This window comes from Ailuropoda melanoleuca, chromosome 2 (assembly GCF_002007445.2).
Source record: "Ailuropoda melanoleuca isolate Jingjing chromosome 2, ASM200744v2, whole genome shotgun sequence".
In the NCBI taxonomy this organism is placed as follows: domain Eukaryota; kingdom Metazoa; phylum Chordata; class Mammalia; order Carnivora; family Ursidae; genus Ailuropoda; species Ailuropoda melanoleuca.
In genome coordinates, this window is record NC_048219.1 from 176,844,716 (window position 1) to 176,869,041 (window position 24,326).

Below are 24,326 nucleotides of genomic sequence, written 5' to 3' on the forward strand. Positions count from 1 at the left end.
TTTGTTTTCAACCATAATGGCCCACAATTTTCATTAGATTGCATCTAGTGTGATTTTATTTTTATGCGTTATACTCAATGCTTGAGTGCAGTTATTCTGAATATATATATATCTTTTTTTTCAATTCTGGATAAGTTTCAGCCTAATATTATGCCTTCAAATAATACTCTTTTGTTTGTCTGTATATGCTCTTGTAATACTAGTTAGACACATAGTATCTTCCTCTGTTCTTGCCATATCTCTTAGTGATATTCATAACTTCATCTTTCTTATCTTTACATCTGTAATCTAGTTGGATTTCTCAGTATATTCTTCCAATTCACTAACTATCTTTTCAACTCTGTCTAGAGTATATCATATCTATTAAGCCATTTTCCTTGAATTATTAATGTTTCAATTCTCTTGGTCTTTCTTAAGTCACTTTAGACTGTTTTTGTTTCATTTTTTTCTTTAGTTAGTATTAGCTCTTCATTAAAATCTTTGAGACACATACTTACTTAAGAATCTTTTTCAGTTTTTCTATAATTTTAATGCACCCAGATTATTTTATCTTTTAATTATTGACTATATTTATTAGCTTTAAATTTCTTTATATGTTATGGAAAAAATGTGTAGTTTCTTTTGAGTAAGGTAAGAGGAGTGGTTCTCTCTTTTTCCCTTCCTGCATCTATCTTGCTTTCTATTTGTGTTTACTCCTCCATTTCTGTATTGTGGTTATTTCTTTTGTCCCAGGTCTCCCAGGCCAGTAGCCCTAGGATAAGTCTTATATTTACATGTCAGGAATCCTGCCTTCTGGTATTGAAAAACACAGGTCCAGTCACTAGAGTTTGTTACTTGGTTCAGATCCAGGCTGTGAGACTGTAAAAACTGCAGATTCCTTAATTATATAACTTCATATAAATTGTAGTTTCAAATAGCATTATCTAGCAACTTTTGTCAGCTTCATATTGTCAGTAAAAGTTTCATTACTCATGGTTTTAGCAATAAGGCGGCTTCTAACTTCCATCTGACATAAAACGCTTTTAGTCTCTGCTACCCTACAAAAGCTGAATAACTAGGACCCCCTTCTAAACCCAGAGCCCAGAGGCCTATGGTTTCTCATCTCTAGTCTCTAATTTGTGTTTCTGTTTTATTTTTCTGCAGTGAGGATTATTCTTATTATCTATCATTCTTTGAAATCTTATACTTAAAAAAAATTTTTTTTGGTTTAACTCTGTCTTTGAGACATGGTATAGCTTAGTGGTTAGCACAGATTCTAGAGCCAAACAGGTGCAAAATCTTGACTCTTCGTCTTTTAACTGCATAAGCAATGGGAAAGTTAATTAAGTTTCCTGTGGCTCAAATTCATTATCCATAAAAAGGGGATGATAATAACAGCCTAATCCATAGTGGTATTTTTGTTTTGTTCCGTTTTGCTTTGCTTTTTTAGGATTATTTGATATTTGTATACATGTGTACACAAATACAAATGCTTGGGACACTGAGCGGTGCATAGTATTTGCTCAATTAGTGTTAACTATTATCCTGTTTCTTTCAATAAATTGTTTAATTCTTCTGAAATTTATTTAGCCACAAATTATGAGATAGAATTAAATTTTGGCTCATCATGTAGTTGTGAGAATCAACTGTGACATTACTTATGGGTATATTTTAAAATAAACTGTTAGGTACTATGCCTGAGTGTAAGACATCCTGCATTTATTTTAAAGGATTATAAAATAAAAAATAATGTATTTGGCAATTAATTTGGAACAATATATAACTTTGATCTTTAAATAATGTAATTATTTATAGTTATTGTTCACGTTTAAAATATGAAAGGGGAAGGGAAATACACAACTGCAGCTGGCTCAGGTCTTCCATGTGCAAAAAAGGAAATGCCTTACTCTAGCCCACTCTAGCCATTCTGCTGCACTAAGAGGGGAGAAAAAGAGAAACACATATGAAGTTAATGGTCTAGAGGCATAGGCTCACTAAAAGACTAAGACCTAATTATAGAACTATAGAACACTTCTCCCACCCCATATCTATGCTAGTAGGGATGCCAAATGGTATAACTGCTTTAGAAGATATTTTGACAGTTTCTTATGAAAGTAAATATACTCTTAGCATACCATCCAGTGATCATGTTCCTTGGTATTTATCCAAAGGAGATTAAAAATTATGTCTACACAAAAACCTGCACACAAATGTTTATAGCAGCTGTATTCATAATTGCCAAAACTTGGAAACAGCCAAGATATCCTTCAGTAGGTGAATGGATAAATAAACTATGGTACATCCAGACAATGGAATATTGTCCAACTATAAAAAAATGATATATCAAATCATAAGAAGATATGGAAGAAACTTAAATGCATATTACCAAGTGAAAGAAGCCAATCTGAAAAGACTATATACTGCATGATTCCCACTATATGACATTCTGGAAAAGGCAAAGCTATGGTGATAGTATAAAGGTCAGTGATTGCCAGAGGTTGAGTGGGCAGTGCTGTGGGAGGGTTGAATGAGCACAGAGAATGTTTAGGGCAATGAAAATACTCTTATGATACCATAATGATGGATTCATACCGTTATATATTTGTCCAAAGCAATAGAAGGTACAACACCAAAGTGAACCATAGTATAACCAATGAACTTTGGGTTATTATGATGTCAGTGTAGGTTCATCAGTTGTAACAAATGTACCACTCTGGTAGATGTTGTAAATGGGGGAGGCTGTATGTGTGAGTGGGGAGAGACTAAATGGAAAAACCTCTGCATCCTCCCCTCAATTTCACTATGAACGTAAAATTACCCCCCACCCCAAAATAAAGTCTTAAAAAAAATACAGGGCAGATTTTATAAACGTTATCTCTTCACTTAATCATTGTACATATGTATTGTATATTTTCAATCAGTGTAACCACAGTTTAGCATAAACATTTCTATGTTTTTCATTGTTTCTATAATCATTATTTTTATGGCTTCATAGTAAGTAATCCGGGGTATTTANATACTTAAAAAAAATTTTTTTTGGTTTAACTCTGTCTTTGAGACATGGTATAGCTTAGTGGTTAGCACAGATTCTAGAGCCAAACAGGTGCAAAATCTTGACTCTTCGTCTTTTAACTGCATAAGCAATGGGAAAGTTAATTAAGTTTCCTGTGGCTCAAATTCATTATCCATAAAAAGGGGATGATAATAACAGCCTAATCCATAGTGGTATTTTTGTTTTGTTCTGTTTTGCTTTGCTTTTTTAGGATTATTTGATATTTGTATACATGTGCACACAAATACAAATGCTTGGGACATTGAGCGGTGCATAGTATTTGCTCAATTAGTGTTAACTATTATCATTTTTTAGTTTTCTTATCTTGTAGCTCTATTTTTAAAATCATGTTGACAGGAAGTCCTTCAATAAATTGTTTAATTCTTCTGAAATTTATTTAGCCACAAATTATGAGATAGAATTAAATTTTGGCTCTTCATGTAGTTGTGAGAATCAACTGTGACATTACTTATGGGTATATTTTAAAATAAACTGTTAGGTGCTATGCCTGAGTGTAAGACATCCTGCATTTATTTTAAAGGATTATAAAATAAAAAATAATGTATTTGGCAATTAATTTGGAACAATATATAACTTTGATCTTTAAATAATGTAATTATTTATAGTTATTGTTCACGTTTAAAATATGAAAGGGGAAGGGAAATACACAACTGCAGCTGGCTCAGGTCTTCCATGTGCAAAAAAGGAAATGCCTTACTCTAGCCCACTCTAGCCATTCTGCTGCACTAGGAGGGGAGAAAAAGAGAAACACATATGAAGTTAATGGTCTAGAGGCATAGGCTCACTAAAAGACTAAGACCTAATTATAGAACTATAGAACACTTCTCCCACCCCATATCTATGCTAGTAGGGATGCCAAATGGTATAACTGCTTTAGAAGATATTTTGACAGTTTCTTATGAAAGTAAATATACTCTTAGCATACCATCCAGTGATCATGTTCCTTGGTATTTATCCAAAGGAGATTAAAAATTATGTCTACACAAAAACCTGCACACAAATGTTTATAGCAGCTGTATTCATAATTGCCAAAACTTGGAAACAGCCAAGATATCCTTCAGTAGGTGAATGGATAAATAAACTATGGTACATCCAGACAATAGAATATTGTCCAACTATAAAAAAATGATATATCAAATCATAAGAAGATATGGAAGAAACTTAAATGCATATTACCAAGTGAAAGAAGCCAATCTGAAAAGACTATATGCTGCATGATTCCCACTATATGACATTCTGGAAAAGGCAAAGCTATGGTGATAGTATAAAGGTCAGTGATTGCCAGAGGTTGAGTGGGCAGTGCTGTGGGAGGGTTGAATGAGCACAGAGAATGTTTAGGGCAATGAAAATACTCTTATGATACCATAATGATGGATTCATACCGTTTATATATTTGTCCAAAGCAATAGAAGGTACAACACCAAAGTGAACCATAGTATAACCAATGAACTTTGGGTTATTATGATGTGTCAATGTAGGTTCATCAGTTGTAACAAATGTACCACTCTGGTAGTAGATGTTGTAAATGGGGGAGGCTGTATGTGTGAGTGGGGAGAGACTAAATGGAAAAACCTCTGCATCCTCCCCTCAATTTCACTATGAACGTAAAATTACCCCCCACCCCAAAATAAAGTCTTAAAAAAAATACAGGGCAGATTTTATAAACGTTATCTCTTCACTTAATCATTGTACATATGTATTGTATATTTTCAATCAGTGTAACCACAGTTTAGCATAAACATTTCTATGTTTTTCATTGTTTCTATAATCATTATTTTTATGGCTTCATAGTAAGTAATCCGGGGTATTTATTCTTTCACACTCCACTTATTTATTGAACATTTACTATGTGCTATTCAAGGTCATGGAATACTCCTAAGCCAAAGTACCCTCATTTAAGTACCCTCACTTACAGAATTTATAACATTTTCATGTGCGTAGTTGATATATAATCATTCGACTTTTTATTATATTGTATAACTCTTTGAGACAAGAACATTGTACATGTCCTGTTATTCAGCCTTGAAGAACCTTTGCAAAAAAGAAGTAATGACATGGACCTAAACATTTTTTGCTTATTTACATGCTGTTGTTCTGTAAGTTGACTCTCCAAAGGAAATGAGAAAAATAAAGGTATAAAAGTATATATATAACCTAGTGAATTCAACCAAGAAACTACTTAGCTGATTCATCAGGGTGAAGGTCTAGAGTACAATCAAATTGGACCTGTGTTTTCCATGATAATTAAGATCCTCTATATTTCCTCCTGACATGCAATATAAAGATCAGACTTTCATATAGAATATTTTATTACTATATGACATTTCTTGCCCTACCTGAAAAAGTAGCCTCTTACCCCCACACTGATGTTAATGCCCAAGCTTCTAAAATTTGTTTTTGAAAATTATACAAAGCCCTAAAATATCTTTATATTAAGGAATACTATTGGTTTATGAAAATAGTTTTTAATTATACATTTAAATTAGAAATGATCTCATTAGCATCCCAGTTGTCTCCTTTTCTTTCTTTGTTTTACAATATACAAATATTCCGGGAACCTCTGTGCAGAGAGATAGCAGTTCAGTCTGCTTGTCTTCTTGCTGCTGTTGGTGTCAAGTTTGCATAAACAGTACCCCTAGCCATCTTCTGGACCCACGAGGCACAAGGTTTATTTCTTCCATGTTAGGTTATTACAGGTTTCACTTGTTTCCATTTTATTTATTTATAAATAGTGCTGCTTTAATTTTTATCCTATCTTTTTCTAATTTTATAATACATCTCAGAAGTATGAAAAGTTTCAAAAGTATGAACACTCGTAGTCCTCAGTACATATGCTAAATGTTCTCCAATATGTTTCCAGCAGTCTAGATGAAGCTAGTTTGATTTTATGTCGCTGTACTCTAACTTATAATTAACTTCATGTCTATATGGCTTTTCTCACCATAAGATCTTTAAAGTGGAGATAGAAAGGCTTTAAGAGGGGCAGTGAGGAGTTGTGACTGTTCACTTTCACCTCAACTACACGCTTTGTCCACTTGGCTAAATTGTACTTGCTTTATATAACTATTTGAACCTGTGATCACAAAAACATTTTCTTCTGAGTTTCAGCTCATTTAACATTTCTGTATTTGGGGGGGAAATCCTTTTAAATTACAAACAGTCAACATTAATTTCTCTCTGTTCTCTTATATTCATTCATTCAATGGTTTATTCAAGATTAAGTGTCAAACATGTTGCAGATACTCTGCCAGGTCCTAGGGATTCAGTGTCACAAAAACAGCCATATATCTGAATCTGAATGCTTTTGAGAGCTTTCTATGCAACCACCTCTCCTACACGAAAACAGCCATATGTCTGAATCTGAATGTTTTTGAGAGCTTTCTATGCAACCACCTTTCCTACCTTCTCTTCCTCAGTATCAGTACCTGTACAAATGACAATCAGAATTCTATTTTAGGGAGGTTCCCAAAATTCTTCAGTCTTTACTTTCTTTAAGATTGTCATACAATTCCACCTCTCTGTAAAAAAATATTTTCTATGAAAATAATCTCTGTTTAGGTTAAGGGCCTAACTATAGCAGGCCTTTCTTTTTTATCGGACATAAGTTGTACATAAAATGTCTGCTTTTCCCCCCCAGCTTGTCAGGTAATGTCTTTTCCACATTTCTCCATCTTCAGATCCCTCAATGATCACACAATGCAGCCTGGCTTAGCAGTATTTTAGTATGTTCTTCTATGTTATGGAAGAAGATTGGCAGATGGGCCTCCAGTTCTTCTGAGTTGGGAGGGGGAGGGATATAAGGTTTTGAGGGTAATTCCAAGTTTTTGGCTCCGGATTCTCCACATCTTTTCTCTTTCTTTTATCTAAGTGATTCAGAACCATGAGGGTTAGAACTAATGTTTATCTTAAGAATGCTGTGGAAGAACTTGGACTAAAATAAAACTTATAGGTAAGCCCCAATGAGGCATTCATCATCTGTTGACTTAACAAATATTTTTTGAGTCCTACTGTGCTCCTGGCATTGCGATAGGCATTGCATCTGCCTAACTGGCTAATGGAAACATAGCTAAGCTCTTCTTTCACTACCAAGAATCTCTCAGTTGTCAAATCTGAACACAAACTTATTTCTACCACTTAATAAGTCATTATATTTTTTTTACTGTAACGTACACTTTGTCCTGACTTCTAAGTGCCTTGAGAAATATAGAAATTTGCCCAAATGATGTTACTCAAAATTGTTTTAAAAGTATGTACTATTTATTAATAAATCATTTAGTACTGTACTTGGTTCATTAAAAGCCTTTAATAAGTATTGACTCTTATTATTTTAATATTATCAAACTCTTATGTCTTGATCATTTGGCAGCAGTGGAAGTTAAATGTAAAAACTATTAAAACTATGTGTAAACACTCATTTTCACCCCCCAAAATGATGGAACTATTTTTTAGTGTGTTTCCTCACATTTTAATATGTAGTGAAATAAACCACACTTTAAGATTTCTATAACCTCCCTTTAGCGAGTGAGAAGGGCCTCCAAATTAAGTTACCATTATAATTTATCTATTCTGTTCTCAAAGTTAAAAAAAAAAGGATTGCATTCTATCATCTTTGAAAGATATTTGAAAACCCTTATATCTGGAAAGGGTTCTTTCTAATTTCTAACATTAATATTTCCTGCTAATACCGAGAACTGGTCTTTTCTGAAAATTAAACTCACTGATTTTTTCACAATTCTTATAATACATGTTTACATATTTGAAAACACTCCAAGTTCCCCATGTTCCTTTTAAGTCATAAAAAAGATTAAACATCCCACGTATTAGACTGGGGACAAGGTTGTATTGCTTTATCAGTGACAACTGTTATAGAATTTTAAAACTGATGGCATTTGTTGTATTACTGACTTGTTTAGGGAAAAACAAAGAGTCCACTTGGACTGTAATACAAAATGCACATTTTTTCCCAGAAAGGATAGAAATCAAGAAATAAATGAGAAAAAAAAATCATGTGAGCTAGTTCAAAAGGGTGAGGATAATTGTACAATAATCAAGCTATTATCTTAAACATTTTAGAATATTTAGGAAAAAAGCAAGAGGATGATTTTTGACTTGACATTAAAAATAATTAAGCTGGAGCTGAAAGGGAAACTATATATGTAATTGGAAACAGTATAAAGTATAATCACTTATCATAAACATTATGTTTGAGCCTGATATGGCCAGTATTCATTTTCAGTTGATAAGTGGACAACAAAATTAAATGATACTATGATAAAAATGAGTTAAGATTATGAGCTGCTAGACAGCAGAGACCCCTCTTACTCATCACCATATCCAACTTTCTGACATGAAGTGGATGCTCGATAAACATCTCCCGAGAAACCAGCAGGAAGGGTATAGACAGACCTCGAGCTTCAAACTGAAGTACCTGAGCTGGTACTTGTATCCTGGAAAATAGCTGCCCTGTTCCTATTACACTTGAATCCATCCATGATTCCATTTATTTTCCATCACCTTTATCCAGTTATCTTCTTCCTTTTCTCATTGCACATTACCAAAATAGCCCCAAATGTTTCTAATAATTTTGTCTCACAGATCGCAATATGTACTCTTCCTTGCCATCAGTTTCACTTGGCCCCCACTCCTCCCACCATGACAAAAACTCTTCTTTCCTTGTGTCTGTTTTCCTACCTCTGTTTTGTTTTTACTGTATCTGAAGTATAGATCATCAATTTTAACTAACTGCAAGCATATAGAGTAAGGTGCACTTTTAGTGCAATGTTTTCATGTATATAGTTTTATGTTTAGATCACATATATCATAAACATGATATATATGTGTGTATATATTAGAGATAGAGGAATTACATGGTATGTACATTTTAATTTTATTATATATTCTTGTATAATTAAAATAATCAAAATGATTTCCTGAAAAATCATCTTCCAAAATATAATATAGGGATTTATATAAATATAAATTATCATCTTATAACAATTTTATGTCCCAGACAAAAATGCAATGAACACTTTTTAGTTTAGAAGAGTGCATTCTTGTGGATTTAATAAAATTTTAACGCAAGGCTTCCTTGTTGACTAAGTTACTATATATATTTTATATATGTAATATATATGTGTATATATAATTTCTCTCTTTTTTTAATACTTTAAAGGGTCACATGATAGCATCCTGTGATGCTTGTGGAGTAACAAAACTATGGGACTTTCGGAAGCTCTTACCAATTGTATCCATTGATATAGGTCCAAGTCCTGGCAATGAGGTGAACTTTGATTCATCAGGTAGGATGTTTTTTGTTTAACATTTGTGACCAAGCTAACAACTTTAACATTTGTTCTGAAACTCTTTTCTGTTTCCACTTTAATTTTATTGTGTTTCCTCCTATGTGAATTTTTGTTCTAATATTATACTTTACATTATATATCTTATTATGTCACATTATGAAAGCATTATATTTATCATATATATAAAGGAAGAGATAATAGAGGAGATAAGTGCATGCTGATATAGATAACACAAATTCCTAGCAGTGTCCTGCAAAATTTGGAGACTATATCCTTCAGAATCACCATCCAAGGTAAGTAAATTGGGTTTTTTGGAGACAAAATGGCTAAGAGGAGAAAAGAACAAAAGTTTGGCATAACTTAAAGTACATTTCTAATGGAGTATTTTAGTCTTATAATTAATAAATTATTGTATAACTCAATTTTATAATTAATTTGAGATGTACATTCATCTTATTGCATTCATATGCAACAATAATTATTATAACTGATAATTTTAATATTGTTATTTCATTATGGTTAGCATTTTTTTCTGCAGTAATATAAACATTGTGAAACAGATAAAATATTTTACACTTGATGCTGATGAACAGTGTAGCAACATACAGTGTTTCCAGTTATCTATTTAAAAGATTAAAATTACAGTTACATCTGTAACTTTAATGAGAGTTTATGCTAAATAATGTATATCTATTATTACATAGTATAATTTTCCTTTGCTAGCATCATATATATTTTAAACCTTATTAAATTTTGTGAGTTTTTTAAATCTTTGACATTTATTTGTAGTAGATCAAAGTTACAGAGATGGTAATTTTAGATGAAGAAATAAAGATAAAATACATACAAGGGAAATAATAATGTTTTATTTAAAAATTGTACATACTAATTCAATAGTCCAGTAACTATGTATATAGTAGAAACGATTCTAGAGATATAAGATAACTGTGTGTTTCATAGGACTGGTTTCATGTCATCACATATCTAAAATTTGGAATTCAGTTAAGTTTGTCTTTTTAACAAACTTTGAGTTGTGTTGCCATTACAGATTGGTATATGAACCATTCTAATAACACTGGCTTCTTTAAAAATATTTTTAGTAGTGTTCTTGACATTAAACCATTTATGGTCTGCCAGAATTAAAAAAAAAAAAAAAAGAAAACATTGTATAGAATAAAACATCCCAACCATGAGAATTTCATTTTATAATGTGAAGGCCTATTAAGATTTCAATTTAGGGGCGCCTGGATGGCTCAGTCAGTTAAGTGTCTGCCTTCAGCTCAGGTATTGATCCTGGGGTCCTGGGATCAAGACCAACAGCACTGCTTCTCCAGCTCCCTCTGCTGGTCCCCCTGCTTGTGCATTTGCTCTCTCTCTCTCTCTCTCTCTATCTATCTTCCTTAGTCAAATAAATAAATAAAATCTTTAAAAAAATTCAATTTATATTTTCCAATATACCAAATCTGCATTGACATCATAGTTCTAAAGGAACTTTAACTTAGTTCTAATACATATGTTTAATTAATAAAATTTACTAGTCAAAAAAACCCCAACTTTGCTGGCCATAATACTTTGGTGTGAAATATCTATCTATATATCTGTACACAGATATGTAAATATATAGACGTGTCTGTGTGTGTGTGTATATATATATATAATATAATCTATTATTTTCAATGGCAACCAACTTCTACTTTAAGACACTTCTTTTTTCCTCACGGGTTCACCAATTAAAGTTAATTAAATTAATAAAAAAACACCTATGAGGTGCCTGGGTGGCTCAGTCGGTTGAGTGTCCTACTCTTGGTTTCAGTTCAGGTCATGGTCTCAGGGGCCTGAGATGGAGCCGCTCATGGAGCTTTGCACTCAGTGGGGAGTCTGCTTGAGATTCTCTCCCTCTCCCTCTGCCCGTCTCACCCCCGCTCACAGGTGCACATGCACTCCCTCTTTCCCTCTCTCTCAAATAAATATTAAAAAAAAAAGAGTTTTAATAAACATTTTTACATCGTAAATCCCGTTATGTTATCTTGAGCTAGAATTTAAGTGTTCATGTCCTTGAATTTTGAATTCCGAAATTCAAAGTTTTTGGCTGTACTTGCTAACAATAGAAGTTAAAGAGTACATTGAAATGGTGTACAACTAATAAGAGATATGTATTTTACTGTCATTAACAATGTTGCTACTTGCTTTCTACTATCCTTGTCATCAGCCCAAATCTCTTTTCTATGCATAGTCAGGCAAACCTAATTTAAAATTACTTTCATACAAGTCAATATCGTCTTAAAGTCCTTGGTACAACAAACCTAATATTTCTCTCTGTGACTGCTATACTCTTGATTATACATTAATATTAAGAAAAGCATAAGAATCAAGGGCAGCACAGTGAGAAACATAAAAGACAAAAAGTGTAAACTAGGAACGCTCTTAATGAAAACACTTTATCAGTTTGAGGGTATATAATTTCAACCTGACCTTCCCATCCCTTCGACCGTTTCTTCAAGGAACATACTATAATTAATTTTAATTCTGTGTGTCTGAGAAATTAATGTCATAAGCCTTTTTCTCATTGAATAATGGGAAATTTGTGCTTCTGTGGAGGAGAAGTCTTCAGTGACTCTTCATTTAAAAAGGTTGAAATATACCAAAAGTTGAAGAAACTAGAGGAAATAAACAAAGCTCTCAAGGGTCTGAACAGAGAGGTGAAAATCATAAAGTAAAATACCAGAAATTATGTTGGTATAAAGAGAGCAGAGAGAGTAGTGAAGTCAAGAGCAAAACAAAATAAAAAATAAGGACAGGGACACATAGTGTCTAATATGCATTTATTCAAGAAAAGATTAAACAAAAAGTATAACAAGCCTATCATAAAAATATTTGGACTGTGAGGATAAAATCAAATCTAACGTAATAAGTTCATAACACACATTAATTTGACATACTTTTATCTATTCCCAGCAGCTAGTAAATAAAAGCATATGTGATTCAATTATTTTCCACAAAAAAACAGGAGTATATTGACACTGTTGACAACAATTAACATTTTATTGAGGCTCATGTTAGTTAGGTCATGCCAAATCATGTTTTTAATTTGAAATTTTGTAACAGAATTAAATCATGCAATCATATACAGTTAAGACTCAACTAGTGTGAGAGAGGCTCTGGTCTGCTATCGCAGCTATGTCCTTGGACCTATAGAAAAGATACTGAAAACATACATGTAATGTCATCATAATATCATATAATAAATGTAGAAGTATTGATAGCATTCTGTCTGTGATAGTTAATATAAGGAATGTGAGTAGTTGTTAGATATTCTAAATAATCATCATAGAAACAAAGATTTCTAATCCTATTTCTTCTCTCTGGATGAGTTTAATTGAAAGGCATCGTGAGATTATGAGGTGTGCCGTTTGAAAAGAACTGTTTCCATATATAATGACGTATCTTTATAAATAAGGAATTTCTTGTCATTGCAAATCCAACACAGTATAGAAATAAATTGGAGTAGAGATCATTGAAAGGCTGAAACTGCTGTCCATAACATTTGATTTTAAATTTTCATGTATATCAAAATTGCTCATTATTTATTAACCTCATAAGTAAATATTTTCATTTTGAATTTATAAAAGTAAATATGTACCATGAAATAGTACTTTATCTGTTTTAAAATTGAGATTCCTCATAGTGTATCATTTTAAAAACGTATCTTAGATAAAAATATTTGAAAACGAGTCATGTAGGAAAAGAATGTAGACTATAATTCAGACCATTAGTTCTTCACCACCTCTTAGGCGTTAAGCAAATTATTTAATTTCCTCGAACATAATGTCCTCATAGAAACAATGGAGGAAATAATTGTCTTAGGTGTTCTAATGTGTTTCAAAGGGATAATGTATATCCTATAATGAGAAAATCCTAGTCCAGTCACCTACCATGTTTTATCTTAGCTGGGAGGGGTTTAGAAGTCATCCCATTCATTTTAGGGGTGAGAAAAATGTGTGAACATATTAGTGTGCAAGTAAGACGCCTAAGGCTGTGTGCTACTATAAGCAGTTTCCAGTGAAAGTGTCAACATCAGTGAATAAATGTTAAAAGAAACAAGGATCAAAAACTCCTTTTCATATAATGTTAAAAATAATTTAAATGGTTAAGAAGTGAAGTTATATAAAATATCATATATACATATAATTAAAATCAAAAGATTTAAAGATGTATGAATCATCATTTAGAATTTAGCTTTTCTGCTGCTGTAAGAAATCAGCTCACACATTTGAAAGAGGAGTTGTATGTGGCCCAGTATTATTTACATAATGTTTTATTTGCAAATACATTGCTTGTGACATACACAGATTATCTGTGTTTATAGATACATACATATATTAGTATTTGTAAAGGAGTAAGTGTTCCTTTCTCATGAAACTGAGAACATCCTGGTAATATAATGTTACATATTTTTGTGAATATTCGCTATCTAAATAATATCTCTCACTTGGCATATTCAAATGCCATATGTTTTACCATTCAAAAATTTATTACTATTTCAAAAAATGTTAAATGGGATTGCATAGTGAAAGTAATAAAAATGAACTGTAAGAGTTTATACATAAACTTGTCCACATCTCTCATTTCCATGTCTTCATGTAGTTTAGCAATATTTTTCCCTCCTTTGTAAAAGATAATTCTAGTACATTTGCAAAAAAGTCACATCCCTAGAAAATGTAGGAGCCGAAGTTTAAGCCAGCTGGGTACTTTCCAATGGGAAGCTTATCAGTATCAGATCATCCAAATGGGCAAGGTTTCTCACCATTTGGAGGCAGCCCTAAATACTCTCCATAAGCAGAACCACAATATAAATGCTAAAATAAGGGGGGGAAATGACCCTACTGGAAAATATGAAAAGCATCAGATGCCTCTGAAAGTTTTCAAACATAAAAAAAACCTCAAAAATCTTTGCTTCACATTGGATTTATCCATTTCTTTTAGTAAAAGCTACAGTTCATTGTTCTGTATTTAAAAGACAGATTGTGGTTAATTTCTTCTGAGGGAAGCAGTATAGCCTAATGGAGAAAGCACTCATTGGGAGAAGTTAAGAGCCCTGGTTTTGAATTTTGTCTCCACTCCTTACTAGCTGAACGGTGTTGGTGAGATTTCTAAATATTTCTGAGCCTCAGTTTCCTTGTATGTGAAATATTAAAAACCTTTTGGGGCTTCCACTTCAAGCCAAGATGGAGTAACAGGGGCCAGATTTAACTTATCACCTGAAACAACTAAGAAAACAAACAAAATATATGAAACAATGGTTTTCAGACATGGAATATTGAGCAATGAAAGTGAATAATACCTGAGAGAGGGAGAAAGTAAACAGGATGAACCCTGTGTCTGCCCCCCAAAATACTCACGGACCAACAGAAACCAAAGTGAAATCTGGCAGTCTTTCAGAGTTGAGAAGACAGAGTGGGCAGTTGAGGGAAGCCAAGCCAGCTCGACTCTGCAGCACAGAGAGAGGGTTCTGGAGATTTCAGAAGATCCTCTCCAGTCTTTAGCTAAATAAGGATCAATACCTGACAGACTAAGACTTAGGGAAAATCTGACTACTTAAGAGGAAAAATCCAGAGATCATCCAAACCTAGAAATAGTTTGTATATCCACCAACCAAATTGGAAAAACCTTGCAATTTAGAACAGTAGGTAGAGCAGAGNGACTAAGACTTAGGGAAAATCTGACTACTTAAGAGGAAAAATCCAGAGATCATCCAAAACTAGAAATAGTTTGTATATCCACCAACCAAATTGGAAAAACCTTGCAATTTAGAACAGTAGGTAGAGCAGAGATTGGCAAACTACTGCCCATGGGCCAGCTTGACTTGTATTCATATGTAGTTTTAATGGAACACAGCCACACCCGTTCATTTACATATCGTCTAAGGCTGCTTTCATACTACAAGAGCGGAGTTGATTATTTGCAACAGAGACCATATGGCCTAGGAAACCTAAAATATTTAATATATAGCCCTTTATAGAAAAAACTACTACACTAGAGTGCTTAGAAGAGTATGATCTCAGTAGTGAGGCAACATCAGGCCATACCTCTGGATCTAGTCCCTTCACCAGTGTTTTTGGACCATCTGAGTTGGCTCATGTAAAGACCTATTTAAGCATTTCTAAACTCAATGAAATTGTTACAGTTGTCCCTTTTTTACAGATGAGAAAACTGGGACATAGAGAAGTTAAGAACAAGCCAAGTGACACCTAGCTGATCAAATGTGGCATCAGAATTCAAATCCAGCAAGTCTAATTCCAGAAACTAAAATTTAAACTTTATAGTATCTGCCTTTCATTTTATTAATAATATTTGGTTTCATACTGATATATGACATCGTTAGAGAAATGATTCATTTGATAGGAATATTGAAATCATTCCAGTAATGACCACTTGGCAGTGTTTAATTCAAAGCTGACTAAGGCACAGAATCCTGTCACTAGTTGTCAATTTGTGGTCTCTGAAAGAAAAACAACAATAACAACAAAAGGAATCTCTCCAGAATAATAACCTAGTAGTAATAACCTAGTAATAATCTGCCAGGTTTCTGATGTGTCTTCTGCACAAGGGTGTATTTTAGGTGTCTCTGTCTTCCTAGTGGGGACTAGAACTCCAACCCCATATTTCAATATAAATTCTTTTCAGAGAATCAGGCAGGGCTGGATTATGGGAGCCCCTGCAGGACCTCTTTTTCTGCCTCTTATTTAAATTCTGGCCTGATCAGAGACTGAAATAAAAATGGAAGTAAACAAGCTAACTTATTTTATCTCAAAGGCACACGGCAGAGTTAAGTTGTTCCTCCTAAGAGCAAGCCCATTCTACCACATCAATTTTCCAAGAAAGAAAGCACAAGGAGAGAGGATAAATTACGAGAGAGAAGAGGTGACCAGATGACCCTACTCAATTATTTATAATCCCATTATTTTTTCCCCTGCTTGCGTGGCTCTGTTGTGTATACAAAGCCATTTTGTGCATAAGTAGAATATGGGCCTCTCTGATACTGGAGAAAGGAACTGGAAGAACGAAAGGAAATCAGATCATGTATCTCCCTTGGAGACCCAAGTGTATGATTAATGCCTGGAATGAAGTATACTATGCTCTAGGAACTGGGCAAGGTGCTTTCTCTTTTAATCATCACAACACTATGAGTTTGGTTCCATTTCTCCCGTTTTAAAGGGTTTTGAGAGCTTTATTTATACATATATATTAATAAATACATGTTTATACAGTCCTGTGAAAATCTGAATTACATTTCATTCAATCTTTAGCTCTAGGAAATGGTAAATAAAAAAATTTAGAGATTCATAGAGACTGGTTATACTTCATCTGTAGGAAAAAACCCTACCTTTTAAATTTTTTTCATGCTATTTCCTATATTAGAAACAACTTTATTTATCCTATAGCAAGTATGGAAAATAACATGCTAATAAGTGAAAACACCTTGAAAACTTTAATTAAAAGCATATTGGCAAAGATATATTAATTCATGGATAACATTTGTAATTGTACAAATTTATATGGCCATGAACTTGTTCTGATTGGTCTACCATCGATTCTGATTGATTTGTGGCATGCCATAGCAGTTGCTAAGTATTTAGGTTATCATCCCAAAATGCACCATAAATTCTGAGAACTAAAATGCATTTGAATTACATAAATTATGACAAAATAATGTAAATAAAAGTTAGTGACTTTTTCAAAATATAGTAGAATTTATACATGTTATAAAGTCTTGTTCTTTCGGATTATGTTTGAAAGGTTGTATACTTAATCTAATGACAACATCATTGCACAAACTATGAAGCCTCCTTTATGGAGTTGCATCCACGGTTTTAAAAATAATGGGATAGGCTGGTGATGGGTATTAAGGAGGGCACGTATTGCATGGTGCGCTGGGTGTTATACGCAAATAATGAATCATGGAACTTTACATCAAAAACTAGGGATGTACTGTATGGTGGCTAACATAATATAATAAAAAATATTATTATTTTAAAAAAAAGAGATGGAGTGAGAGGAAAAAAAATAATGTTTTCATATCACTAATACTCACCAGTATCTGAATATGAATTAATTTTTAGAAACATCTAGAAATTATTGTCATTAAGGAGTCAGAAAAGAGCATTTGTGTGAAGCACAAGATGAGGCTCTAAAAAAATCATCTATGATTTGCAACCTGAATTTGAGTGGGACACTTTATCTCTGTTGACCTCAACTTTATCATCTCTAAAATGAGAGGTTTGGATAGGTGACTTAATCAACTAGGTTTATAGCCAAAGTTTCACATTGTATTTCCCTGTATTCATTAGCACATGGTGTCCTGAGATAAAAATAATATTCTAAAATAAAACTCAAATGCATTTTATACTACTTAAAACTTGAAAATAAAATATCCAGATATAAGTGAAATATTCCACTCTCTCTTGATCCAAAAGGGAAATATATTTTGTTATAAAAGTCAAGATTATTTAAAAATTGAGCCTCAAATTTAAATGATAGCTGTATTGCTCCACAATACAAAATTTTTTTTCTTGCACACCTAGCAATACATTCAGTCTCTGTAGCAATAGGAGTTTTGGCAAAAAAATGCCTAAGTACCAATATTTTAATAAATTAATGACATGATCAAAGTCTTCTTATAGGACTATGTAAGTATTAATAAGAATCTGGCCCATTCTGGTTAAATCAGAACAGAACAGAACTTACTAATCTTACCAATTACAGCATTACACAGGTGCAATCAGCAATTCCAATTGCCTGGATGATACAAAGAAGTCACATTTGTGTTGTTAATTTCTTAATTTTGTGCAGTATTTTTAAAACAAAAATAGTTATAATTATTGCTTAGCTCTCTGGTATAGTTGTACTACATAGAAGTATAAATATAACATTATAGGCATGTCAAAAGGCACTTGGAAATGTTTTCCTATGTAAATAAAATATCTCCTTAGAAGTTGTTACAAAGCTTATATACATAATTATATACAATTACATACAAACAATTTAAAGCTGGCACGTGTCCAAATAATGACAGATTCTAAATCAGTATCATCATATTTAATGATTTGTTTTGCAGTATTAATGCAAGTTACAAGCATTTTTCAAGTGGATTTACAGTAGTTATATAGATATTGCATTTACAGTAGTTATATACATATTACAATTAATGTGCTAATGCCTAATTATTTTTCAACACATTTAAGAAATCAAAAAGATTTGTATCTGTGTAACAAGTATGAAAAATTAGTTGCATGAAAAGCTATGTCTTAATATCATCTAGGCCGTAATATATCCCAATGCCTATAATTAGCTATGCCTGTATGTTTTCAGATATAATAAAAATTACATGTACATGCGACATAGATCATTTTTAAATATGACTAATGACATTTTTACATATATATTAATCAAGAAAAATGTATTTGTATGAAGAAATAAAGCATAAGCAGACCTTTGAATTTTTCTAAGGGTCACGCAGTTATAGTATTAAGAGGAATTTGTTATTTTAATCTAATAGCATATAATAGTTATTAGATTTAAAATTAAACAGTTAAAATTTGCAATCTACTCATACTTCATGGCCCAAAGTCAAGTAGCTGAAGAATTTGTCTTCTTTTTAATAGACTATGTATACAAAATCGAATAGATAATCATCTTTAATTTGCCAAGCTGATACTTTTAAATAAGATAATCCTTTAAGAGAAGTTGCAGTTCAACAGATGTGCAAATCAACCCAGAACAAATAGCATGCTACTCTTAAAGACGGAGCTGCACGGTTGGTACTTGTGATAAGTCACAGATATATTTATCTAAAATTGAATTTTGAACAATATTCGAATATGATTTACTCAAATCTGATTCAGCTTAGAAGTATCTTTCCTCACTTGTAATATAAGAGTATAAATTAAAATTGTTTAAATTCATTCTCATGCAACACCCTTTACTATGTACTCTTCCACCAAAAGAAAAAAAAATTGAAAAGAAGATACAGTATAGTACTGGTATTAAGAAAATCAGTACTCTGTTAATGTTTTGAAATAGTGAGTTTGATAAACACCTTGGAATAATAGATATGCATTTCAAGCCCTGCCTTCTATTAGCCAAATATTTCGTCATTCTCTCTCTTGTACTTTTGTTGGTCTAATGGTAAAGATTATCTTAGTGCAGTTGACAAATATTTAGCGTAAGCCTACTACCTGCCAAGCACTGTTCTAAATTCTGGGATTTGTGATAGATAGGTAAGATTCTATTTACAAAGTCAATTGAAGCAATAGACATGAATCTGCAGGTCATAACTGGGAGTGTTGAAAAGTTTAAGTCAAACTCTTCTGCGTACAATATGCTACATGTGCCATCAGGGTGTTATTTGTAAAGAATAGTATCTTGCAGCTGTGTATGGAACTGGAGAAAAAAGGCAGGCCCTCTTATAGTGTTAACGATACAATTACCCACCTATGTTCTCATGGACTTGGTTTAATTTGAAGTTTTGATTACTGCTTCTTCCTTTCACTGTGCCTCCCCTAATATTTGATTTGTTCCTTCATCCATGCTGCATTAGAATCCATTCACCCTTATCAGAATTTGGTTGTGACAGTGGATACTTTCACTGCTTCTGCCTTTCTTCCTCTTTCGTCTATGTCTTTCATTTTTTTTCCCTCTTCTTATTTATTTCCCTTCTCTTCATTCATTTGATCCCTTCTCTTCTTCATCTTCATCTTCCTCAAGTACCAAGAACAGGGCTAATCAGACTTTTCAGTAGAAAATAATTATCAACAGATGCCATTATTTTTCTCCTTTCATGTCCCCTCCCTGCTGTCACTCTCCCCTACCTTCCATGGAAGTTTTTAAATGTCTTTGATATGTTTCCTTAGATTTATAGGTGTCTTTGAAGAATACGTAGAATTATTTTTTGTATGTGTATATCGATGATTGCTAAAAACTATATTTTGTTATGCATTCCTTTCAATTTCCTGCTTTTTTATTCTATACTATGTTCTTAAGTTTTATTCATATTAATATATGTCTATCAGGTTTATTAGTTCTGTCTACTGGATAGTATTCAATTTTATTCATCTTATTATTATTATATTTTTTGTCCATTGTACTAGTGACGGGCGCCTAAGTGCCTATAAACCCCTGCTACTTCAACGTATGCTGTACTAAATATCCTCATACGTACCCTGGTGGTGGGCTTCTGTGAGAGGTTCTCTAGAGAGGACTGGCTATGCCACAGAGTGTACCTTAATTCCATAAGGACGCCACACTGCTCTTCAGAATCACTGCACTAGTCTACAGTCCTTCAATCTCATTATCAACATTTAGTAGTACTGTGGACTGAATTGTGCCCCCCCCCCAACCCTGGTGCCAAATTCATATGTTGAAGCCCTAATCCCAAATGTAACTGTATTTGGAGGGAGGGCTTTTAAGAGGTTAGCTAAGGTTAAATGAGGTCATAAGAGTGGTGCCATGATCCAGTAGGATTGGTGGTCTTATAAGAAGAGGCACGCGTATGCACAAGGAAGGGCTATGTGAGCCCTCAGGAAGAAAGCATCTATAAGCCAGGAAGAAAGCCTTCACTGGAACCTGACCGTGCTACTACCTTAATCTTGGGCTTCCAGCCTCCTGAACTGTGAGAAAATCAATCTCTGTTGTTAAAACACCCAGTCTGTGGTATTTTGTGATTGTGGCCCAAACAGACTAAGGTAGGAAGTTATTTGATTTTCTAATTCTGCTAGTATAGCGGGTGCTGTATACATTGCATTTTCCTAATTACTTGTGACGTTGAACATCTTTTTACATGCTTTTTAGTTTTCAGGCTTCCTCATCTGTGGATTAATTGCCTTTGGCCATTTTTTTCAATTGAGATTACTTTCTCTGGGGACCTGTGATTTTGTAATAATTATCTGTATATTAATCTATTGTTGGTTTTAACTGTAGATTCCTCCCAAAGAGTTGTCTGTTTGCTGATTTCATCTGTGGTGTCTTTTATTGAATTGAAATCTTTAAATTTCATGGAATCAAACAATTTTGTTTTTATCTTAGTATGTTTTCTAATTTGGGGAGATTACTTAAGAATATTTTCTCCACTGCTAGGTCACAAAAGTATTCTCTTGCATCTTCCTCTTTCTGTCCTTATACTTACATTTCAAGTCTTTGATTCAGTGTGCAAGGAGGTGTTATCAGCCAGTGTCTCCTTCAATAATAACAAACAAATAATAAATAAAGCCGGGATCTTCCAGAGGATTTGCTTTTTGCTCATTTACAGAGAGTTTCAGGTCACTCAGGCCTGATGCATTTTCCTGGGCTCAGCTGAACTCCATATTCAAGACCCCAGGGCCTCTGTGAGACTTGTGATTCTCAAACAGTAAGCACAGCAGGAAATAAAAACCAAACAATGCAATCACTTTTAAATCTTCTTTCAGTTATGACAAATATCATCGGCTTAATATCCTATTGTCCATAGTATGTTCATAGCAAGTTATAAGCTAAGCCCAAAGCCACTTAGATGGGGACATATACTAATACTACAGAGTTTAAGAACATGTCTCATGTTATTGGCTGGGAATTTTAAATCCCATCACAGGAAAGAAACAAGTACTTGGGAACAATAATTCAGTGGCCATAGTGAGAGACCCAACTTCATTTTTCTATCTAGTAAGACAGTTTTCCTTTTTTTTTTTTTTAAAGATTTTATTTATTTATTCGACAGAGATAGAGACAGCCAGCGAGAGAGGGAACACAAGCAGGGGGAGTGGGAGAGGAAGAAGCAGGCTCATAGCAGAGGAGCCTGATGTGGGGCTCGATCCCATAACGCCGGGATCACGCCCTGAGCCGAAGGCAGACGCTTAACCGCTGTGCCACCCAGGCGCCCCGTAAGACAGTTTTCCTAATACCAGCAACTATACAATTTAAATCTTACCTCACTGATCTGTGATATTACTTCTATCATATATCAACCTTATATGCATAGACAGAATCTTTTTAGTAATCTTTTGGTAATGTTGTTTTTGAGACAGTACAATTCTGTTTTTATTACTGGATGTTCTAGTATTAATATATGAATGCGAAGCCACTCTCTTTGCTCTTCTTTTTCAAAATTATTTAGTGGACTTCCTGTTTCCTGGGATTTTTAGTTATCCTTTTCAAAATTTCAAATTATTTTAAATTATATTAGAGAACATGGCTTGCATTTAGTTGATCTGTAGCCTCTAGTATGGACAGTTTGTTCTATGTTCCTTGTGTAATTAAAAAGAATGCATATATATGTATCTTTTATGGGTTCAAACATTTTTATGAAACTCTTAGTTTGAGCTTATTTACTGGTTATTTAAATCATTTATGACATTTCTTATATTTTGACTACTTGAGCTCTCAGTTTCTGAGATGAATATATTAAAATCTTTAACCACAAGTGTTAATTAATTTATCCTTGTAATTCTTTCAGTTTTTGCTGGGTATATTTTGAGGCTATATTTTTAGGTACAAATATTCATAATCATTATATCTTATTAGTCTTGTCTTCCTTTTATTAATGTATAACACCACTTTCATGGTGATTTTTTCCTTAAGTTCCATTTTGTCTCATAATAAAAATCAGTACCCTATATTTTGGGGTGGGGGGAAATCATAGTTCCCTGATAATCTTTCTCTCCATACTTACCCTTTCATATCTTTTTGTGGGAATTTTTTATTTGTTTTTCTTTTTTTAATTTTTGTTTTTTTTCAATCTGACATTTGTATCTTTGGAATGATGAGTTTAATCTACTTATTATAGTGATTTTTTTTAATGTCAATATGCTTGCGTAGAAAATGCTTCTATTTGTAAGGAGTATCCAGAGAAACAGAGTCAATAGGGTGTGTATCTGTGTGGGTGGGTGTGTGTGCAGCTTGTGTCCAAAGGCAGTGCGGAGGTAGAGTCCTTTTTTCTCAGGGACCTTAGTCTTTGTTTCTTAAAACCTTCCACTGATTGGATGACGCCTGCCCATATTATGGAGGGTTATCTGCTTAACTGAAATTTTGCTGATCTAAATACTATACACATATAAAAATACCTTCATAGTAACATTTAGACTGGTGCTTAAAATCACCAGATAAAAAACTGGGTACCGTGGGTACCATGGCCTAGCCAAGTTGACACATACGATTAACCATCACAATGCTTTTCTGATACCTTTCTGGCCCTTGTCTCTTGGTTCTTTCAAGAAATATTTATTTTCCCCTATTCAAGATGCTGAGGACAGAGCGATGAATATTATATATACTCATATATTATATATACTTACATACATATGTATTTCTGCTCTCATGGAACTTACATTTTACTTAGTGGGGGGAAGGCTCAGAAGGAGACATGATATATAATTAGTAGAGTGAGCACCAACATATATGCCAAGTGGTGATGTACTATAAAAAATTAAGACAAGAAAGTGGAGAGTGATGAGGTTGACTATTACTTGAGGGAAGATACTCAGAGATGATTAGACTTGAAGGAATTAAGAGAATAGATTAGGTGGTTATAAAGAGGAAGAGGATTCCAGGAAGAAAGAACAGCAGTACAAAGTCTCTACATCAGAACCATGTTTTCCGTGTGTGAAGTCAGATGACGAGAGATAGAAGGTATGAGTTAGTTAAAGTGTTAGCCATGGATGATCTTGGAGGTTATGATCTTTATTTTTAAAAAGATTGTTATAATAAATTACCTTAATTTTTTAAATGCATGCACATGAGATAGAGTATAGATCAATTAAAGTCTTGCCAAAAGAGATTAACACATAAAACTTAAAAGAGCCAATATAAGGGCTCCTGGGTGGCTCAGTCGGTTAACCATCTGACTCCTGGTTTTGGCTCAGGTCATGATCTCAGAGTCATGAGATTGAGCCCTGCATTGGACTCTGTGCTCAGCATGGAGTCTGCTTGTCCCTCTCCCCCTCCTA

The 24,326-nt window shown here is 33.4% G+C and overlaps 1 protein-coding gene across 1 annotated transcript in view; it reads left to right on the top strand.

Annotated features, from left to right (window-relative positions):
- SPAG16 (sperm associated antigen 16) overlaps positions 1 to 24,326 on the top strand; it is a 964,037-nt gene that overhangs the window by 697,616 nt on the left and 242,095 nt on the right. Inside the window, exon 15 of the mRNA XM_034655122.1 lies at positions 9,225 to 9,351. Coding sequence (XP_034511013.1) covers positions 9,225 to 9,351 — 127 coding nt within the window. The remainder of the gene's footprint in view (positions 1 to 9,224; positions 9,352 to 24,326) is intronic.